The 21,694-nt window shown below is 39.9% G+C and overlaps 2 protein-coding genes across 6 annotated transcripts in view; one reads left to right on the top strand and one right to left on the bottom strand.

The window, feature by feature from the left end:
- Positions 1-2,716, top strand: part of man2a1 (mannosidase, alpha, class 2A, member 1) — a 63,032-nt gene extending 60,316 nt beyond the window's left edge. For both annotated transcript variants that reach the window (XM_014126665.3, XM_014126673.3), the window contains exon 22: positions 304-2,716. In XM_014126665.3, coding sequence (XP_013982140.1) covers positions 304-456 — 153 coding nt within the window. In that variant the 3' untranslated portion in view covers positions 457-2,716. The remainder of the gene's footprint in view (positions 1-303) is intronic.
- Positions 2,385-21,692, bottom strand: tmem232 (transmembrane protein 232). 4 transcript variants are annotated; one of them, XM_014126706.3, is made up of 13 exons: positions 21,377-21,692; positions 20,930-21,041; positions 20,237-20,337; positions 19,777-19,934; positions 19,516-19,615; positions 19,230-19,351; positions 5,871-6,019; positions 5,502-5,628; positions 5,086-5,284; positions 4,584-4,762; positions 3,653-3,972; positions 3,461-3,539; positions 2,385-3,050 (listed from the first exon to the last, which is right to left on the bottom strand). In XM_014126706.3, exons 2-13 carry the CDS (start codon positions 20,962-20,964, stop codon positions 2,865-2,867), a joined length of 1,755 nt encoding a protein of 584 aa, XP_013982181.1. In that variant the 5' UTR covers positions 20,965-21,041; positions 21,377-21,692; the 3' UTR covers positions 2,385-2,864. The 4 variants fall into 4 exon arrangements, with proteins under 4 accessions (XP_013982181.1, XP_013982163.1, XP_013982171.1 ...); XM_014126688.3 differs by having other exon boundaries at positions 20,237-20,342; positions 21,377-21,691; XM_014126696.3 differs by having other exon boundaries at positions 5,086-5,263; positions 20,237-20,342; positions 21,377-21,691.
- Between the last annotated feature and the right edge of the window lie 2 nt (positions 21,693-21,694).

The raw sequence follows: 21,694 nt of genomic DNA, 5'->3' as shown, positions 1-21,694 counted from the left end.
ATACTTATCTCTCTCCAAGAGGAAAATCAAGGCTGTTATGACCAAGAGTGTTTTCATTAGAACATTTCCCAGAGTAGATGGTGAAATCTCTGTTGACCCAGGCACTTAATCTTAATATATTTAATAAGCCTGTTAAGTGTCCAGTTATATTAATAGCTTCTAAAAGGAAAGGGTATTTCATCGTGATCATCGGTGTCAAATGTTTTTATTGAACCTATCCATCAACGCCTTTCATACTGGGTTTTCCTATTCAAACATGCGGGTATAACGCCGCTGTTCATGTTTGGATTGGTTCTCTCACAGATCCGCACGGAGAAGCTGTTTTCTGAACTGAAGTTCCAGAGCATCACCCCTGCGTCTCTTACTCTGATGCACACGCCTGAGGAAAGGTCGAACCAAGAGGAAATCAGCCTTAAGCCAATGGAGATCAGCACATACCGTGTGCAGCTGACATGAGCGTTTGTTCCGCGGCGATCGCCAGAGAGAGTCGGTGATCGCCGCGGAACAAGCCCGACATCCGGCCTCTGCCTGAAATGCAGAAGCCTTGGAACAGACAGACAGGAGGGGAAGAGGAAGGGAAGAGGATTAGGAAGAAGAGAGGGAGGACGAGAAGGAAGGAGAGAGGTGGAAAAGGAGAGGCAGGAGAAGTAAATGGAACTTGCTTAAGCTTAATTCTACAAGTGCAATATTATATTGTTTGAGTCCAGTATACCTAGTGATGCTGCAGTCTCAGGTTATGTATGTGTTGGGAACGTTTGTGTTGCAATTTCACTTGAACTTACTCTATTGGGAAGACCACATGTTCAGATTTCCTTTTTCCACAAATATGATTTTGTACAATGTGATTCTTTGTTTTCTTTATACCGAGGTATGGCTTCAGTCATAGTGAATATTGCTTCATGTCCTTGGCGTGCCTGAAAAAAGATTTGAAGGCCAACTGATTCTAAATATTAATTCAATATTTTATAGCGGTCAACATTTATATGTGATAAATTGTTAATTGCAAGTGAGATCTTGTTTTGTTGTCGTTCCAAAGAGCAAAAAATGTGCCTTACTTCACAGTTTTATAATGAGCCCTATGTACATATCTTTGTATGTTGTTCTTGGGAGAAAATTGTCACTTACAATTTGTTATCGATGCGAAATGAATGCATTTAATAGTTGATGTCACAAGATTGACATGTGGCATTAAGGTCTGTTATTGTGACCTTCATATATGTACTGTAGTGAGTGATAAAACATTTTTTTGTTGCTTTACACAGCTATCACATTTTTTTTTTTTTTATCATATCTTACAATAACCTCAGTGCACTATATCTACTGCTTCAACAGAGATTTGCAATGTCCTCACGTACGCCACATCTACTGTTGTTTTGTGAAGCTCCTCTTGGTAGAGCACACAAGTCGGATGTTTTGTTCAAGACATTTGCAAGGGTGTACCAGTCATAAAGCCATTCAATCACTTGCAGGTAAAGGGAAACTGCACTGTGAGTTCACTTAGAATGTTCACACTGCATTGAGGTGGTGGTGTGAAAACAGACACACCCCACTCTGCTCCTCTCTGGGAAATTGTTAGAATTGGATATTGATGAAAAGAAAAAAAACACCTGTAGTGTCAACATTCTGAGTGAACTTTCAAGGCCGGTTTTCCATGGAATAACTTTATTCCTGGATTAGAAAGCACTTTCAATGGAAATTCTGCATCATAAATGCTTTTTAGTCCAGGACTAGGCTAAATCCGTGTCTGGGAAACCGTGTGGTTGATTATTATGTGCGATTGATTGAATTGGGGCCTACAGCCTAGATATCAAACTATGCAACTGATCCAACTCAACATTGATACAGTATATGCAGCAATCCCCCCTTTCTGCTAATGACATCCATCCGAATGATTCGAATATTCTAAATCTACAATAGTTACTCATTACATCCTTGTGACACATTTTGTTACTATGGCCAAAAGCGTACAACCGCTTGCTTAAGCATATGACACATGCCAAAGGTCACAAACCCTGTCACGTTTGCTCATACTATTTTTGTTTTGTTCTGTTCTTTCTTGTGACCTGACTGAGCCATTTCCAATTCCACTTCAACATGTTGCCACGGGTTTTTATTTGATGTTTTGACCACCTTTGAAGTTTCAAGGAAACGCAAACCTTCTGGTAACGATGTTTACAATATTCCCTTACATTTCCTGGGGTGTTTTGAGATGAGCGTATCATAAGCGTGATACGGCAGCATGCCTAGCTAATAGGAGGGTCAAAGAATTGCACCTCCACTGTTAGTGTAACAAATCAGAAGGATTCCTGGGACATTGGTTGCTAAAAAAAAGTTCAAGTCTGTTTGTGTCAATGTAAATGAATGTGGAAACCATTGTTTCGTAATGTTTTTAAATGTCGACGGGAATGTCAAAGCTAGTTTAATAGTTTCTATCATATCTGATCAAATGAGCAAATATTTTAAGTATTTCCGTTTATGAGAGACAAAAGTCACCTTCAAGACAAGCTGGTCTGGGATGATTTGAAATCAAAAGCACGTTTGAGAAACAATATACTTTTCTTGGTATAGAATTTCAATAGTTTTGGCTATCTTTACAAATCAGCATCAGGGGAGGGTGTTATGTGCAAATCTCTTTCTACCAATGTTGCTTGTTAAGAGTCACATTTTTCTATCTTTCTGTACATATAATGTGAGATTAAAAAAGGATGAAACCCAAGTTACGTTTGCCAATTAAATTTGCACTTGTTGTATGCAAGACCCTATTCCCTCCAAAATAATGCTAGATGCAATCATCATGGTAAAATGTTTTGGGATCAGTATTATAACAAAGAGCATGGCACAAGTCATTTATGTCTCTTTCAGATTCACATTTGACCTCCCGTTTGTTGATATCCAGGCAGCTCATATGGTTTGGTGTCCTTCTTGACTTTTTCCACCCGCCTCCTCATAATCTCTTTGAATTGTTCCTCTTTTTCCTTTTGTACTTTCTCTAATTCATTCTTTTCAGCATCTTCCTCCTCTGCCATTTTGATCTGTAGTTCTTTTTGCCACTGTAGTGAAATGAAAATACAATTGATTTGAATTTCCGTCCCAACCATACTTATTTTCAACCATCATCAGAAATTATAAGGACTTTGATTAAGCGATCACTGCTAATATACTACACCATGCACAGTAAGGGTTGGCTAGTACGCTTTTAGCAAGAGAACATCCTCAAAAAGCAATCAGGGTACAGTATATCCCCCAGTCACAATGCCACCATAAGGAACACATCACACACACTAGAAAAGGAGTACATTCATTTCTAATTACGCTCTATGATTTGTTTTTGGCACATCTCTATTTATGCAAGGGACATTATCAATACAAATTTACATTCATAATTGTAATCTGCATATATCAGATTTGTAATACCTTGCGTGAATCACTTTTCATGTATGCCTTAATGTAATGCTCTCACCTGGTCCTCCACAACTCTCATCAAGTCAACATCTGTACGTGCATTGAAGTCCATGTAAGTTTGATACTTCTTACTTTTTCTAGAATAAATGTAATAACATCATGTTAAATTACATTTCACTTCTTTTCCATAGTTCCGTAAAGTAGTGTAGTCATAACATAGAACAATTTAGCCAAAATCTGTTTCCTTTACCCCGGGGCACTGTGATATTCCTCTGGATGTCTGGTTGGATGCTGAGTCTTACTGGCAGGGCCAGGGAGTGTTTCTTTAGGCAGTGGACGACAGGCTTCCAGCCTAGGCCTGTTGGAGGGAGGTGGTGGTTCCTTCTTGGCCTTGGTGTGGGGGGTGAGCTGGAGAGGCGTGGGGGGCAGGTAGAGCTGAGAGAGGGTACATGCTAACCTCCAGGTGATCAATTGGCCAGGTAGACTAGCAGGTACGCTAGAAGCAGAGGAAGATGATGATGGCTTCCCTCTCTCACTGAGAAGACTGCTCTCTGGAACATTAATTTCAGCCTAGGAAACAAATAAAATAGCAGTACCTTAACTTATGTTTAAAAAATAAATCAATAAGTTAGTCATTTTAGCAGTTATGCCTTTAATTTGCAAAAACTTGGACAGAGTATTAAACAATGCCATGGTAATAACCACAGTAATGATAAAATATGCTAATCTTTAATTGGATCCATAAATCACCAAAAACGGCCTTTGTTCCCGTTGTTTCGATCAGAAGTAAGAACCGGTTTAACATTTTTCTGATGCAAATTATATTTCAGCTAACAATAAATGTGTGAATAAGAAGCCGAGTTGTTGATTCTGTTTGGATTTTAAGACTGAATCCTCTCAGTGTACAGGGAATTGATATTAGTTTTTCAGAATCTTCCATACTATAGACTGTGACAAATTTCAGGACTTTCAGGATTTTCCTAATGATGTTATTCAGCTCGAAGCTGGTAAGCAGATATGTTTGTGCTTTAAACAATGCTTTGTAAAGGTAAAAGCAGTTGTGACAATACAGCAGTCAAAGACATCTCTTTCCTTTGAGAGTAAGTTGACATTTGAGATGAATAAGGCCCAGAGTTCATCCTAACCATGTGACCGGACTAGGAAAAGATCTAACTCAGCACCTCTATAACCCGGGCGGCATCTCCGACTCTCTGGTCTGTCTCTTGGCACAGGTGTTCCTGCAGAGTGATCCAGGCCACATTCCTCAGCCCCTCCTGCAACACAGCTCCGCTGAGCCCTCGGCATACGCACACCAAAGCCTGAACAGCACTGTAGCGCAGCTGCCAGGCCTCGGCGCCAGCTAGCGAATAAACAGATGACACCACACTCAGTGAAAACCCTGACAAACTGGAGACCAGGATAGGGAATAACTGCTTTAGACTTTTGGTGTAAAGATAATGGCTAACGCAAGCTGTTTCATTGGATCGTACTCTTGCTTTAAACTGTAATGTATGCAATGGAAGTTTAGGCAATAAATTATATAGGCATAAAATCTGAAGATGATGAAAAATCTATTACTCACACAAACCAAAATAAATGTGGCTATTTTTGTACAATGCTCATGTTTCAGTGTTTGCTTGTTTTTCCACTATCTCCATCCATCATGCCACTTCCTGGACTTACAGTGGTTCAGAAGTTTAAGCAGTCCATCAGTATTGTGATATCCTGGAGGGGTTTGACTGCCCAGCAGAGCTGTTTTCTGTATCTCTGCATTGCTGCTATGCTGGCATATATCTGCTAACACAGTGGTATAGATGTGTTCCAACTGCCACGGCCAGCAACCACTCTGAGACATACCTTCCTGGAAAAGAGGATGACATACCTATAGCACGAATGAAAGAAATGAAAAGAGAGAGAAGTTCATTTAGTGTGTGGATATGGGCCGGCTTTACCAGAACCAGATTTAGCCTAGACCTGGGCTAAAAAAAAGCATGCTCAATGGAGAATCTCCAGTTAAAAAATAACTTTTAGTCCAGGACTAGGCTTAATCTTGGTCTGGGTAACCAGCCCATAATATGAATGGCAGTTAATAGCTTTACATTTTCTTCTATAATCCCATCCTGCTCTGTCTTTGGGTTGATGTGGAGACTCATCAACATCTGAAGGCACAACAAGCTGGACTTTGCAGCCTCACCCAGAACCATTAATCCCAAAGCACAGTCCACCCTGGATTTAAAATAGATTAAATAAAATGTATTAATTTAGAATAAAACACTTTGATTTGGATGATTACACAAGTCTATGACTTGATACTGGTATAAAATAAACATTCATATATTTATGAAGAATGATACATCAGGAGTAATGTATGAACTAATGTATGAGTGATGTAGTCTATACTAATGTTGCACTAATGAAAAGTTTGACTGTTGGAGAGAACAAGACTACAATACACAGCCCAAACCAACCAGTCGTCTTTCTGCAGCTCCTCTCTCAGCATGATGAGGTGGTGTGCTACTTGGGAGAGCTGGCGGACATTGTTTTGCACGCAGTACCAACTGAGAAGACAATGCCAGAGCACCTGGTTCACGTCATACTCCTGACAGTCTGCCTGAGCCTACAGTACACAACAGATCACATATGGAAAGCATCAGGACGTAGCTACGGGATATGCAAACAGTATACAACGGGTGGGTCTAATCCTGGACGCTTATTGGTTGAAACCGCATTCCAGCCTGTGTTTATTCCACAAATTACCACCGGCTAAAGCTATGACTTTGAAATGCCTATTTACATCAACCCAGCCAGGCAATGTATATGAATTCCTCAACTTGATCTCCACTGTAAAAAGCATCTTGACATTATCTCCCGTTTCTTTTAGACTAGCAACTGGTTTTCAATAGTGGAGATTTGTATAACCCTTACTGTCTCACTGACATTTGCAATATTATTTCAGTATTGAAATTCGACCTCTAGCTGTTCCATAGTAATAAACTGTGTAAGGGTCGGGATGAGATTGACAGCTTTTCTCAGCCAGGCGAAATCATGAATCAGCTGGCATCATTTTTATGGCTATGTAGAAAGAAATGTCAATAGAAAACAGGTCGAACGAAACAAAATGCAGCTAGTTTGCAGCCTTTACAGTTTCAAGTGATTGTGTTAGCTGTGTTGTTGGCTAGCTCCTCTGAACAACAGTGTCCTGATGAGAGAGCATTTTCTTTGCCAGGCGAAATCGCCCATCATTAGCTCATTGTTGTGGATGCATATCTGCCAACTCTCACACATTGGCAGTGAGACACACGCATTTGACCCTCTTCTCACGCATTGAAAAGTACTGCTTTTATTTTTCGAATTAGTTAATTGTATAGTCAGCGCGTTAACTTTTCAACTGTGCTCCAAATCGTTTTGAAATCGTAGCTTCTGTGCCTGCAATTTAACATCACGAGCGGAACCTCTACTACTGTCCTGTTTTGCAACAGCACAGTGAACAGCTGAACATTGAAGCATATTATTGGTCTAGTTATGTAAGGGATCAAGGGGATTGAATGCATGTTTTAAAGAAACGCCCCTCAAATTAGAGTGGAGCTGAATGCAGAGCGAGAATGTTCTCCGCTGAGTTTATAAAACTGTAAAAAGAGCATTTTATGTACAATGTCAAAAAATGTTTTGCTGTTACTCCCGTCCCTATTATTGCTGAATGCAGCCTTTTGACAGCATGTACTAAAGTCGATTTAATCCACACTCGCATTCCTCGTTTGGTGATTGGCATTTAGGCTGTGACAAAGAAAATGTATTAATTAGATTTACAGCAGTGGCGGTCACTGCCGTTTATGATGAGGGGGGACGATTTTCTTTTTTCTATTACAACATGTTTGATGACTGTCATTCATATTCCATTCACCCAATTCAATGTAACATCGATAGGTTTAGGCTACTACATGATACTCAAATGTTCCCTATACCCATCATGAGGTTGCTACAACCTAGCCTGAATGAAAGTTTACAAAGTAGGTGCACACAGGATGAGAGAAAAATTTGAGATGACAAACAGTGACACATGGACAGACAGTGACCCATTCAATACCGCCTTGCACATGTTTGCCTGCTTCTAGCTAATCTAGGGTGCAATCATTAGTCCAACAGTTGCAAACGAGTTTCTATTGGACATATTCTGGTAATTTGCTTCCGTTTAAGAAAATAAAATTCAACAGAATCGGCTGAATGAATACACACCTGATCATGCATAAACACAGTTCACTTTCATAGCAGCCACGTTGTATTCCTTCTCGCCTCTATGCACTCTCCTCCTCTCACCTTTTCCCTTTGTTTGTGGACTTCAATAAACAACACATCAGCTCTATGTGACCAGGCGAAAAAACCTTTCCAAACCAAACCATGTCATAACCGCTACACACAGCCTACATCGTTGTACCTATATTAGCTAAAGTAACATTCTAGTCAACATAGCTAATAAAACAAATACGTTAGTAAACCCACTACAATCATGCAGTAAGGTACAGTCATTAAGCAGTTACACCGGCAGGTGCCGGTGGCAATAAATTAATAAAACCAAAAGCGTACCTTGACTTGGAAGAGTTCCAGTGTTGTGTTGGATAGTCATAGCCACCTAGCTAACATAGCATTCCTCTGTTTGAGCCGGGTGTTGAGTAACTAAACAAGCCAGCTGCATTTGCTAGATAAGTAAATGAAACTAAAAGTGAGAAAAAAATGACACTCACCCTCTCTCGCTTCTCCTTCATTTTTGAAGAAATTCATATGTTGAAAACTGTTCAACTATTGTCTTTCTCTTTGAGTCAACTACTCACCACATTTTATGCACTGCAGTGCTAGCTAGCTGTAGCTCATGCTTTCAGTACTAGATTCATTCTCTGATCCTTTGATTGGGTGGACAACATGTCAGTTCATGCTGCAAAAGCTCTGATAGGTTGGAGGACGTCCTCCAACCTGTCATAATTACTGTTGTAAGTCTATGGAAGGGGGTGAGAACAGTTTTAATTAATTATTTGGTGATATGTGAATATATTTTGTATAGTTTTATCTAAATAGCTTTTCAATGTTTTACCATTTTTATTTTTATGAAATTCACTGAGGAGGATGGTCCTCACCTTCCTCCTCTGAGGCGCCTCCACTGACCTACAGTATGTTTTAGCAGGGAAGTTTGGTAGGGTGACCTTATTTGTAACTATGAAAATAATTTTGTCAAACAGTTTTCAACCGAAAAGTGTAAGTTGATTCTAGAGGAGGGAATGAATATAACAATTCCTTGGTTAGGTTGTAGGGGCAGATTTATGTAATCTTGTCTTCAGGAGATTGTATTATCTATTTACTTGATTTAGTCTGATCAGTGGAACAATTCTCATTCTTAACAATGGGCTAAAATATAGGGTAATTACTGTGCTTGTCACCAAGAACACTACCGTTATTCCCCAGACTTATTCTATTATTCCACTTCTTCCCAATTTTCCCAGTGTAATCACATATCCGATATGCGTACTTGTGTCTTCGAAAATGTAGGATATTTTTATTATTATTGCAGACATTCTTGGACAGTTTTGAATAAGTCATACAAATAAGCATTGGATATTAAATGCTCCAGGAATCCAAAATCATTTTTGATATTTTAGTAACGTGCACAAGCTAGGCAGAGATGGTAGGGGTCTCACAACTCATAAACACATATTTTGTCTATTTAGAGTAAGATGATGGAAAGGATCTTCAACAATATAGTAGGCATAAGTAGTAAAAAAGTAACATTATAAGAGCTTTGGCTTGTGCGAGCCCGAATGGCTCATTGGGCAGGAGCCGATCTCCTGTTTCTGTAGCGTGAGGCATCTTGATGTAAAGTACACCCCCTGGACAGGACACAAGTCTATTGCAGGGCCTTAACACCTACAGTTGAAGTCGGAAGTTTATATACAATTAGGTTGGAGTCATTAAAACTTGTTTTTCAACCACTCCACAAATTTCTTGTTAACAAACTATAGTTTTGTCAAGTCAGTTAGGACATCTACTTTGTGCATGACACAAGTCATTTTTCTAACAACTGTTTACAGACAGATTATTTCACTTATAATTCACTGTATCACAATTCCAGTGGGTCAAAAGTTTACATACACTAAGTTGACTGTGCCTTTAAACAGCTTGGAAAATTCCAGAAAATGATGTCATGGCTTTAGAAGCTTCTGATAGGCTAATTGACATCATTTGTGTCAATTGGAGGTGTACCTGTGGATGTATTTCAAGGCCTACCTTCAAACTCAGCGCCCCTTTGCTTGACATCATGAGAAAATCAAAAGAAATCAGCCAAGACCTCAGAATAGTTTTTTTTAGACCTCCACAAGTCTGGTTCATCCTTGGGAGCAATTTCCAAACGCCTGAACGTACCATGTTCATCTGTACAAACAATAGTACGCAAGTAAAAACACCATGGGACCACGCAGCTGTCATACCGCTCAGGAAGGAGACGCGTTCTGTCTCCTAGAGATGAACGTACTTTGGTGTGAAAAGTGCAAATCAACCCCAGAACAACAGCAAAGGACCTTGTGAAGATGCTGGAGGAAACAGGTACAAAAGTATCTATATCCACAGTAAAACGAGTCCTATATCGACATAACCTGAAAGGCCGCTCAGCAAGGAAGAAGCCACTGCTCCAACACCGCCATAAAAAAGCCAGACTATGGTTTGCAACTGCACATGGGGACAAAGATCGTACTTTTTGGAGAAATGTCCTCTGGTCTCAATAGAGCTGTTTGGCCATAATGACCATCGTTATGTTTGGAGGAAAAAGGGGGAGGCTTGCAAGCCGAAGAATACCATCCCATTGCCTGGAGAACCCGCAACCCGCAAGAATTCAGAATCACACCCACAGAGGAAGCCTAGATCAAATTTACGAGCAGCGATGATGAGGATCACCCAAGACGCTCAGAGGCCAGCTCCTCCCAAGATTTTTTAGACCAGGAAGAGAAGCCACGCAGGTTCCCCAACAAGAGAGGGAGATGACGTGGAAGAGGCCAACACAGAGGGGGAGGAAGAAATCAAGACTATCCAACCACACGAAGCAGGACCAGAACAAGGCTGTGATCAACATTTCTGGAGAACCCCTTTATGATGGTTGTGTAAGGGTCTTGTCTAAAGGACTGTCCTTTGCAGCCACGTACTCAACTAATGAATTCAATAGAAAGATTGACCTATTTTGTTTCTACATCTGAAGGCCACGGATTGTGGTTCAAAAAGCAGACAAAAGGTGGCAGTACCGTAGTATGGCGTAAAGACATATGTGACAGAAGTCTACCGTCAATTAGACGATGAATTCTAACGATCTCTTACCTTCAACCCTACAGAGGACCTAAAAACTTAATTGAAAGGGATCCTCACAGAAGCTAAGGAGAATGGCTACATTTCAGACAATGAGTTAAAAAAGTATTATCTTTTTCCAAAGGTCCACAAGAATTTTGAAAACCCCCCAGGTAGAGCAGTGATTAGTGGTAATGAAAGTCTGACAGAACCCATCTCCAACTACATTGATTACTTTATTAAGCCTCATCTGCCGTCACTCCCAGCCTATCTTCAAGACTAGAGGTCGAACGATTAATCGGAATGGCCGATTAATTAGGGCCGTTTTCAAGTTTTCATAACAATCGGAAATCGGTATTTTTGGACGCCGATTTATTTATTTATTTTTAGACCTTTATTTAACTAGGCAAGTCAGATAAGAACACATTCTTATTTTCAATGACGGCCTAGGAACGGTGGGTTAACTGCCTTGTTCAGGGGCAGAACGACAGATTTTTACCTTGTCAGCTCTGGGATTCAATCTTGCAACCTTACGGTTAACTAGTCCAACGCTCTAACCACCTGCTTTACATTGCACTCCACGAGGAGCCTGCCTGTTACGCGAACGCAGTAAGAAGCCAAGGTAAGTTGCTAGCTAGCATTAAACTTATCTTATAAAAAAACAATCAATCAATCATAATCCCTAGTTAACTACACATGGTTGATGATATTACTAGTTTATCTAGCCTGTCCTGCGTTGCATATAATCGCTTAGGTACACATTGCTCCAACCATAAAAATCAATGTCTTTCTTAAAATCAATACACAAGTATATATTTTTAAACCTGCATATTTAGTTAATATTGCCTGCTAACATGAATTTCTTTTAACTAGGGAAAATGTGTCACTTCTCTTGCAAACAGAGTCAGTATATGCAGCAGTTTGGGCCGCCTGGCTCATTGCGAACTGTGAAGACTATTTCTTCCTAACAAAGACAGCCGACTTCGCCAAACGGGGGATGATTTAACAAAAGCAAATTAGCGAAAAAGCACAATCGTTGCACAACTGTACCTAACCATAAACATCAATGCCTTTCTTAAAATCAATACACAGAAGTATATATTTTTAAACCTGCATATTTAGCTAAAAGAAATCCAGGTTAGCAGGCAATATTAACCAGGTGAAATTGGGTCATTTTGGATTCATTACATGCAGAGTCAGGGTATATGCAACAGATTGGGCCGCCTGGCTTCGTTGCGAAGTAATTTGCCAGAATTTTACGTAATTATGGCATAACATTGAAGGTTGTGCAATGTAACAGGAATATTTAGACTTAGGGATGCCACCCGTTAGATAAAATACGGAACGGTTCCGTATTTCACTGACAGGAAAAACGTTTTGTTTTCGAGATGATAGTTTCCGGATTCGACCATATTAATGACCTAAGGCTCGTATTTCTGTGTGTTATTATGTTATAATTAAGTCTATGATTTGATAGAGCAGTCTGACTGAGCGATGGTAGGCAGCAGCAGGCTCGTAAGCGTTCATTCAAACAGCACTTTCGTGCGTTTGCCAGCAGCCCTTCGCAATGCATTGAGCTGTTTATGACTTCACGCCTGTCAACTCCCAAGATTAGGCTGGTGTAACCGATGTGAAATGGCTAGCTAGTTAGCCGGGTGCACACTAATAGCGTTTCAAACGTCACTCGCTCTGAGACTGCATGGGTAACGCTGCTTCGAGGGTGGCTGTTGTCGATGTGTTCCTGATTCGAGCCGAGGTAGGAGCGAGGAGAGGGACGGAAGCTATACTGTTACACTGGCAGTACTAAAGTGCCTATAAGAACATCCAATAGTCAAAGGTATATGAAATACAAATCGTATAGAGAGAAATAGTCCTATAATTCCTATAATAACTACAACCTAAAACTTCTTACCTGGGAATATTGAAGACTCATGTTAAAAGGAACCACCAGCTTTCATATGGTCTCATGTTCTGAGCAAGGAACTTAAACGTTAGCTTTTTTACATGGCACATATTGCACTTTTACTTTCTTCTCCAACACTTTGTTTTTGCATTATTTAAACCAAATTGAACATGTTTCATTATTTATTTGAGGCTAAATAGATTTTATTGATGTATTATAGTAAGTTAAAATAAGTGTTCATTCAGTATTGTTGTAATTGTCATTATTACAAATAAATAAATGAAAGAAATCGGCCGATTAATTGGTATCGCCTTTTTTTGGTCCTCCAATAATCGGTATCGGCGTTGAAAAATCATAATCGGTCGACCTCTATTCAAGACACCACAGATGTATTGAACAACATTAAGGAATTGAACAATATAGGTACAGCTTCCTTTTTAGTCACCATGGATGTGGAGTCTCTATACACCACCATTAAACACAAACAAGGATTGGCAGCTATGTACCATTGAGTACCTGGCCTGAAACTGAGATGCCTCCCACAGAATTCATTGTTTCACTGACTGAATGGACTCTTAATAATAACATCTGTCTTTCAGGACCATATTTTTAAACAAGTCAAAGGATGTGCCATGGAAGCTTGCTACAGCCCTTCCTACGCTGGTTTGTACTTATGTAAATGGTAAAAATGACTTCATTTTGGATCCTTCTAAAAACCAGTTATTTGACCAGATTATATGTTTGGGACGCTATATTGATGTTTGCCAGTTCTGGTCTGGCTCAGAAGATATACTTATTTCCTTTCACCAATACCTTAACAGCATTAACCCTAACATCAAACTAAGTAGGGAGTACAGCAAGGAAGACATTCATTTTTTGGGCCTTGACATCAGTAAAAAATGACAAAGGTTGTTTGCACACATCAATCTTTAGGAAGCCTACAGATGGGAATACGATTCTGAGGGCAGACAGCTTTCACTCCAAAAGGCTAAAAGAGAACATTCCATATGGCCAATTCCAAAGAGTCCGCAGAATTTGCGATCAGGAAACAGATTACAGTGTCAAAGCTGCTGAATTGGAGAATCGCTTCTTGAATCGCGGTTACAGTGCTCAGGTCCTGAAAGATGCAGGTATAAGGGCCGGACGACTTGACAGAGAGAACTTGTTGCGAAGGGGAGCACACCGTGATGTACTAGAGAGAGTGTACTTTGTTACAAAATACAGAACATGAAAATGATAAAAAGAATTGGGGAATCATCCAAAGTGATACGCTACTATGCCAAGTCTTCCCAGAGCCACCAGTCATAAGCTTTAAGAGATGTCCTACCCTAAATGACAAATTAGTCCACAGCTATATTCCTGGTGACTCTCCAAAAATTTGGCTAGACCACAAACCCAAGGGCTCTTTTAAATGCAACCAGTGCAACCATTGCAAAAATATTGCACAGAAAAAGTATTTTGTTGACACAGCTTCTAAAATGGAGTATCAAGTCAAGCATTTCATTAACTGCAAAACCACTCATGTCATCTACAGACTGGAATGTCCACAGTGCAAGGTGTTCTACATAGGACGGACACAGAGACACCTTCAAGACCACTTAGCGGAACACAAGTACGCCATACGGGTAGGCAATGAAGACTACCCCATGGCAAGGCACTACATGTCCTTACACCATGGCAACCCTGCCTCCCTACAAGCTATGGGTATTGATCATGTTCCGGCCTCAATTAGAAAAGGGGACCGTCTTCAACAACTAGACCAAAGGGAAAGTTCTTGGAATTTACAAACTACAGGCCACTAAGTACCCTGGTTTAAATGAAGATATGGATTTCTCACCTTTCCTGTGAGAGGTCCCTTCGCTGTCATTTAGTGGACATATTGCTCAACTGCCCTCAGCTATGTTTAGACTGCTGTGGTCCGTTTGCTGTGATCTAGTGTACAATAAAATAGATGGCTCTCCTATTCTTAACACTTTGCCCAGTCATGTTCAAGGTTAGAACTACCTTTCTAGGGGTTCTGATGCTTCAAGCCTTGATTAGCATTTCTGATAACATATCTACAGTATTTAACTTTTAAAAAATATGTGTATAGTATTGCTTACTAGGTGTTGTCCAGTGAATTCTGTAACCACTACTTCAAATCAGGGTTGATTGGAAAAAGCTGTTCAAAAGAGGACATTGTATTATCATATGTTTGTACTCCCTGAAGAAGGCCATGCAGCAGAAACGCGTCAGAGTTTTTAAACTTTGTTTCCATTGAACATGCCATACAAATAAAGGCATTTTAATTAATTATATGAAGAGTGCCTTGGTCCTCCTTTTCTTTTGATGACCAATTTACACCTTTTACCAAAGAGCACCTTCTGTCTACCAAAACCTGCTATTGTGTACCTTAGCACCTTCTGTCTACCAACACCTACTATTGTGTACCTTAGCACCTTCTGTCTACCAAAACCTACTATTGTGTACCTTAGCACCTTCTGTCTACCAACACCTACTATTGTGTACCTTAGCACCTTCTGTCTACCAAAACCTGCTATTGTGTACCTTAGCACCTTCTGTCTACCAACACCTACTATTGTGTACCTTAGCACCTTCTGTCTACCAAAACCTACTATTGTGTACCTTAGCACCTTCTGTCTACCAACACCTACTATTGTGTACCTTAGCACCTTCTGTCTACCAACACCTACTATTGTGTACCTTAGCACCTTCTGTCTACCAAAACCTGCTATTGTGTACCTTAGCACCTTCTGTCTACCAAAACCTACTATTGTGTACCTTAGCACCTTGTGTCTACCAACACCTACTATTGTGTACCTTAGCACCTTCTGTCTACCAAAACCTGCTATTGTGTACCTTAGCACCTTCTGTCTACCAAAACCTGCTATTGTGTACCTTAGCACCTTCTGTCTACCAACACCTACTATTGTGTACCTTAGCACCTTCTGTCTACCAACACCTACTATTGTGTACCTTAGCACCTTCTGTCTACCAAAACCTGCTATTGTGTACCTTAGCACCTTCTGTCTACCAACACCTACTATTGTGTACCTTAGCACCTTCTGTCTACCAACACCTACTATTGTGTACCTTAGCACCTTCTGTCTACCAAAACCTGCTATTGTGTACCTTAGCAGCTTCTGTCTACCAAAACCTGCTATTGTGTACCTTAGCACCTTCTGTCTACCAAAACCTGCTATTGTGTACCTTAGCACCTTCTGTCTACCAACACCTACTATTGTGTACCTTAGCACCTTCTGTCTACCAACACCTACTATTGTGTACCTTAGCACCTTCTGTCTACCAAAACCTGCTATTGTGTACCTTAGCAGCTTCTGTCTACCAAAACCTGCTATTGTGTACCTTAGCAGCTTCTGTCTACCAAAACCTGCTATTGTGTATCTTAGCAGCTTCTGTCTACAAAAAACTACTATTGTGAACCTTTGTAGCACTTCCCTTCCCTTCCTTCTTTTTTTTTTCCACCTGAACTGTGGTTTTTAATTTTCCACCCTGCTCATAGGTCTAAGCCATGTCAAAATACATAGCATTTCAGGAAATGAGCTTTAAAAAAGTAACATTTTCCTGGAGGACCCCCAGTCCCCCATCTAGCGGTTGTGCCAGGGGGCAATGAAATTCACGTAGCAAATCTCACTCCGGGCTTTCTTCAAAAGTTGGCAGGCCTGTGGATGTATCAAAATACAGTGCCTTGCGAAAGTATTCGCCCCCTTGAACTTTTCGACCTTTTGCCACATTTCAGGCTTCAAACATAAAGATATAAAACTGTACTTTTTTGTGAAGAATCAACAACAAGTGGGACACAATCATGAAGTGGAACGAAATTTATTGGATATTTCAAACTTTTTTAACAAATAAAAACTGAAAAATTGTCCATGCAAAATTATTCAGCCCCTTTACTTTCAGTGCAGCAAACTCTCTCCAGAAGTTCAGTGAGGATCTCTGAATGATCCAATGTTGACTTAAATGACTAATGATGATAAATAGAATCCACCTGTGTGTAATCAAGTCTCCGTATAAATGCACCTGCTCTGTGATAGTCTCAGAGGTCCGTTTAAAGCGCAGAGAGCATCATGAAGAACAAGGAACACACCAGGCAGGTCCGATATACTGTTGTGGAGAAGTTTAAAGGAGCACTGTGCAAGCGATAATATTGAAATGGAAGGAGTATCAGACCACTGCAAATCTACGAAGACCCGGCCGTCCCTCTAAACTTTCAGCTCATACAAGGAGAAGACTGATCAGAGATGCAGCCAAGAGGCCCATGATCACTCTGGATGAACTGCAGAGATCTACAGCTGAGGTGGGAGACTCTGTCCATAGGACAACAATCAGTCGTATACTGCACAAATCTGGCCTTTATGGAAGAGTGGCAAGAAGAAAGCCATTTCTTAAAGATATCCATAAAAAGTGTTGTTTAAAGTTTGCCACTAGCCACCTGGGAGACACACCAAACATGTGGAAGAAGGTGCTCTGGTCAGATGAAACCAAAATCGAACTTTTTGGCAACAATGCAAAACGTTATGTTTGGCGTAAAAGCAACACAGCTCATCACCCTGAACACACCATCCCCACTGTCAAACATGGTGGTGGCAGCATCATGGTTTGGGCCTGCTTTTCTTCAGCAGGGGCAGGGAAGATGGTTAAAATTGATGGGAAGATGGATGGAGCCAAATACAGGACCATTCTGGAAGAAAACCTGATGGAGTCTGCAAAAGACCTGAGACTGGGACGGAGAGTTGTCTTCCAACAAGACAATGATCCAAAACATAAAGCAAATAAACATATCCAGGTGTTAGAATGGCCAAGTCAAAGTCCAGACCTGAATCCAATCGAGAATCTGTGGAAAGAACTGAAAACTGCTGTTCACAAACGCTCTCCATCCAACCTCACTGAGCTCGAGCTGTTTTGCAAGGAGGAATGGGCAAAAATGTCAGTCTCTCGATGTGCAAAACTGATAGAGACATACCCCAAGCGACTTACAGCTACAAAGTATTAACTTAAGGGGGCTGAATAATTAAGCACGCCCAATTCTTCCGTTTTTTATTTGTTAAAAAAGTTTGAAATATCCAATAAATTTCGTTCCACTTCATGATTGTGTCCCACTTGTTGTTGATTCTTCACAAAAAATTACAGTTTTATATCTTTGTTTGAAGCCTGAAATGTGGCAAAAGGTCGAAAAGTTCAAGGGGGCCGAATACTTTCGCAAGGCACTGTAAATGTCACTAGAAAACAGCTTAAACAAACGCAAATGCAGCTACCTAGCTGTTATTCTGGCTGCACTGTTTGACGTGACTGTAAGTTAGCTGCAGTTGACTAGCTAGCAAGCAAGGGATAAGAAGGTTGCCAGCCAGTATGGCAATGGAACATTTGGAATGAACAACTGGGTCACGTCCATTGATACAGAACAAAAAGACTTAACAACTGGGTCGCGTTTTTGGCAACCAAACCAATAGAACGAACGACCAACCGGCTTGGGTATCAACCATAGATTTGTGTCGGGACTATATCTCCTGAAAGGATTAAATAGTATGAATAAATTAATTTTAAAAAATAAAAAAATTAAAATATTTTAATCATTATTTGAATATGTTGGTAACCCGTTGTATAAAAGTGATAATGCCCTAGAAGCTGGTGTTAGAAGGATATATTGGCATGGTTTGCCAGCACTCAACTTTGTCTCAGGACTAACAACACCCGTGCCAATATATCTTCCAAATACCAGTTGAGGGCATTATCGCTTAATTAGCCACCTAGATAAGTCATGTTGTGTTATGACACAGTGCAAAATTACACATACTGACATGCATTTGAGTGAATGTGAATACACTTTTCCAATGTTAATCTTAAACCAAATTCATTTTTGGGATAGACTGGATTTAAATGAATATATGCCACTTAGAAGAGTATTATCCAAAGCAACTTACATTACAGCACTGGTAGAAAAAGTACCCAATTGTCATACTTGAGTAAAAGTTAAGATACCTTCATAGAAAATGACTAATGTAAAAGTGAGTCACCCAGTAAAATACTACTTGAGTAAAAGTCTAAAGCTATATCATCTTAAATGTAATTGCTAAAATGTACTTCAGTATCAAAAGTAAAGTCAAATTAATTTAAAATTCATTATATTAAGCAAACTAGACGGAACCATTTCCTTGTTTTTTTTTAAATTTACGGATAGCCAGGAGAACACTCAAACACTCAGACATAATTTATAAACGAAGCATGTGTGTTTAGTGAGATCAGAGGCAGTAGGGATGACCAGGGATGTTCTCTTGAGAAGTGTGTGAATTGGACCATTTTCCAGTACTGCTAAGCATTCAAAATGTAACAAGTACTTTTGGATGACAGGGAAAATGTATGGAGTAAAAAGTGCATGATTTTCTTTAGGAATGTAGTGAAGTAAAAGTATAAGTTGTCCAAAAATATAAATAGTAAAGTAAAGTACAGAGACAACGACCTAAATAGTACTTTAAAGTACTTTTACTTAATTAAGGGTATATATTATGGGCAGCGCTCTTAACAACTGTTCCACCAGGACCAAAATAAATATTTTAGGAGATTTGTAGAATTTGCATGGAACTCTTACTGATGCTGAATCATCTTGAAAAGGTTCCAGTCCACAAATGATCTCCCCTGAACGTAACATGAAGTGCACTGAGAGCAAAATGTTTGGATACGGTTGGTAGCATGGCTCACACTGAGACAGAGCTAAAAGGGAAACAACAGTTTACAGCCATTAGTTGTGTTTTTCAACAACACAGTTTACATCAATTAGTAGAACCTGCATGTGAACACACACAATAATTACACCATTACAGTATATTACTATGTAAAAGTAGAATGAATCACTATTTCTCCATCTAGTACTCTACCTTTTAAAAAAACGTGAAGATGGGATTTGCTTCTTTGGTATCCACTCAGGTTTCCAGAGATGTGAAAGAGAAATAGTCTCAAGAAGACCAAATATCCCAGCTAAAAGAGCACAATAAAATTGTAAAGGTGAACTAAATATAATACAATTCAAGTTCTTACCCTGTTTTAGGAGTATGGCTGTTCTGTAAACTTGTTACATAAGGTATTTTTTCCCACACAGTGACACGTACTTAAAAGAAACATAGATCTGTCCACTCTACCTTGAGTATCTTCACTTCGCAGGTGTACAAATTGGGCTTCTGAGACGTATCAGCACAGACCCAGTACAAGACTGACTCTCCCAGGTAAAAGAGGGCAGGAATCTGTTCTGCATGCACTGGAGCATGGTCCAATGACATCAGAAGGGAATCCAGGGAATCTAAAGAGGTAACACAATGTTTGTCTTGATTTAAACAAAAACAGTATGTGTTAACAGCTATGGCATTAACATATTATTCATAATCATTATAATTACCAAGGCCCTAAATCTTTCCTGACCATGTGACCTGACCAGGAAAACCTCTAGGCTCTAGTTGCATAGTTATAGTAATCTATAGTGCCCTGAGTTTTTAATGGTCAGGTCAAATGGTCAGGAAAGAAATCAGGGCCCAGCCCAATCATTACAGTACAGTTACTGAAAAGTGCACTCTATGCACAATAGGTCTCTCAATAATAACCTACCATTTTGAATTTTACCATGGCACAAACCAAGCAACAGCAGCTCTGTCCATGCCAGAGGAAGCTGAACGTGGTAGCCCTCGCCCATGCATTTCAGTCCAGCTCTACGCTGTTGAGGAAAAATATGGTAACCTTGAGGTGTACAGCAGGGTTGGGGTCAATTCCATTTAAATTCCAGTCAATTCAGAAAGTAAACCAAATTCCTATGCCACATTTTTCCTAATTGAAACGCAAGAAGAGAATTGGAATTTCAATGTACTTCCTGAATTGACTGGAATTTAAATGGAATTGGCCCCAACCGTAGTGTCCAGTTAAATAGCCTCACATATTTGATTTTGTCACCATCTGCTGTGAATTCTGTGAACTGTCACAGAAAATGGTTGAGAAATGAATGCGGGACATTGACACCTGGGCTGCGTTCAGTACAAAAAACATTATGGTACGTCCAATTAAACGGGAAAAGGGGAGGGTTGGGTTGTGGGTTGGGGAACGCTGTCAGCGTGGCCGCTGCACTTTAAATACGTACCTTCAAAGTCTGTTAAAGAAATTTGAAGAACGTTTTGGAGAAAGGTGTTGATCAGTACAAGACGTTTTGTAATGTAACAAACATTTAATCGAACTGAACGCACCCCTGTATCGTTTGCAACAGAACATGAACATATGAGCATTTCATATTGGACATGTCCAGGTAAACACCTTGCTTCGGCTAAGTAGTTGTCGTGCCAGCTCATTATACTTGTCTTGTTCCTCAGAGCCCTGGGAATTGTTGTACTTTTTGATAAACTCCTCTGTTATTTCAAATGGGTTTCTGTAAAATAGACACATTTTACCATACAGTAGGCATAAGTGAAGACAACAACCTTACAGTAGTAGGCTATGCAATTTTTTACGAAGGGGTATATACATTTTACAAAAATATATCGAGATTGAAACAGTAAAACATAATTCTGACAGTAGCCTAAATTGAGTTCCCCAGTCTAGCTCATTTTGCAGAGACAGAGCTTGAACCAGCAACCCTGAGGTTATTGTGCAAGTTTACCATCACCTGTGCCATATGGTCCAGACCTTTACACACATACAGGTTATAGGCTACATTACTTAATTAAGATCAAAAAGGGACAGTGCAGTAAACTCAGTCCTTACCTGGTAGCCTTTGAATTGGTTGTGATTGTTATTTCCTGAGCTTTTTTGAAAAGTCTTTTTTGCAAATCCTCTTTGTGTGTTTGGGAAATTATCCCCAAATTATGGACAACTGGAACTTTAATTATAGGCATCTTGCACAGTTTTATAAATACAAAATGACAACATAGGCAGCTTTTACCATTTTGTAGACACCTGTTTTCCTCGCCTGCGTCTATGGAATTTCACTCTCATCTCGTGTCCATCTGCCTTGTTTGTTTGCTGTGTTTCCATGGACGCATGGCAGCGATGTCAAATAAGTGCACAAAAAATTACCTATCC

This window comes from Salmo salar, chromosome 01 (assembly GCF_965601325.2).
Source record: "Salmo salar chromosome 01, fSalSal1, whole genome shotgun sequence".
In the NCBI taxonomy this organism is placed as follows: domain Eukaryota; kingdom Metazoa; phylum Chordata; class Actinopteri; order Salmoniformes; family Salmonidae; genus Salmo; species Salmo salar.
The sequence above is the reverse complement of the archived record's forward strand: the minus strand, read 5'-3'. Positions and strand labels throughout refer to the sequence as shown.

Coding starts and splice junctions, on each gene's coding strand:
- tmem232 (XM_014126688.3), bottom strand. CDS start 21,507: ATGCCTATAATTAAAGTTCCAGTTGTCCATAATTTGGGGATAATTTCC. Junction 19,616..19,776: donor GCGAAGTGAAGATACTCAAG/GTAGAGTGGACA, acceptor GTGCTCTTTTAG/CTGGGATATTTGGTCTTCTT. Junction 3,051..3,460: donor TGAGAGTTGTGGAGGACCAG/GTGAGAGCATTA, acceptor ATTTCACTACAG/TGGCAAAAAGAACTACAGAT.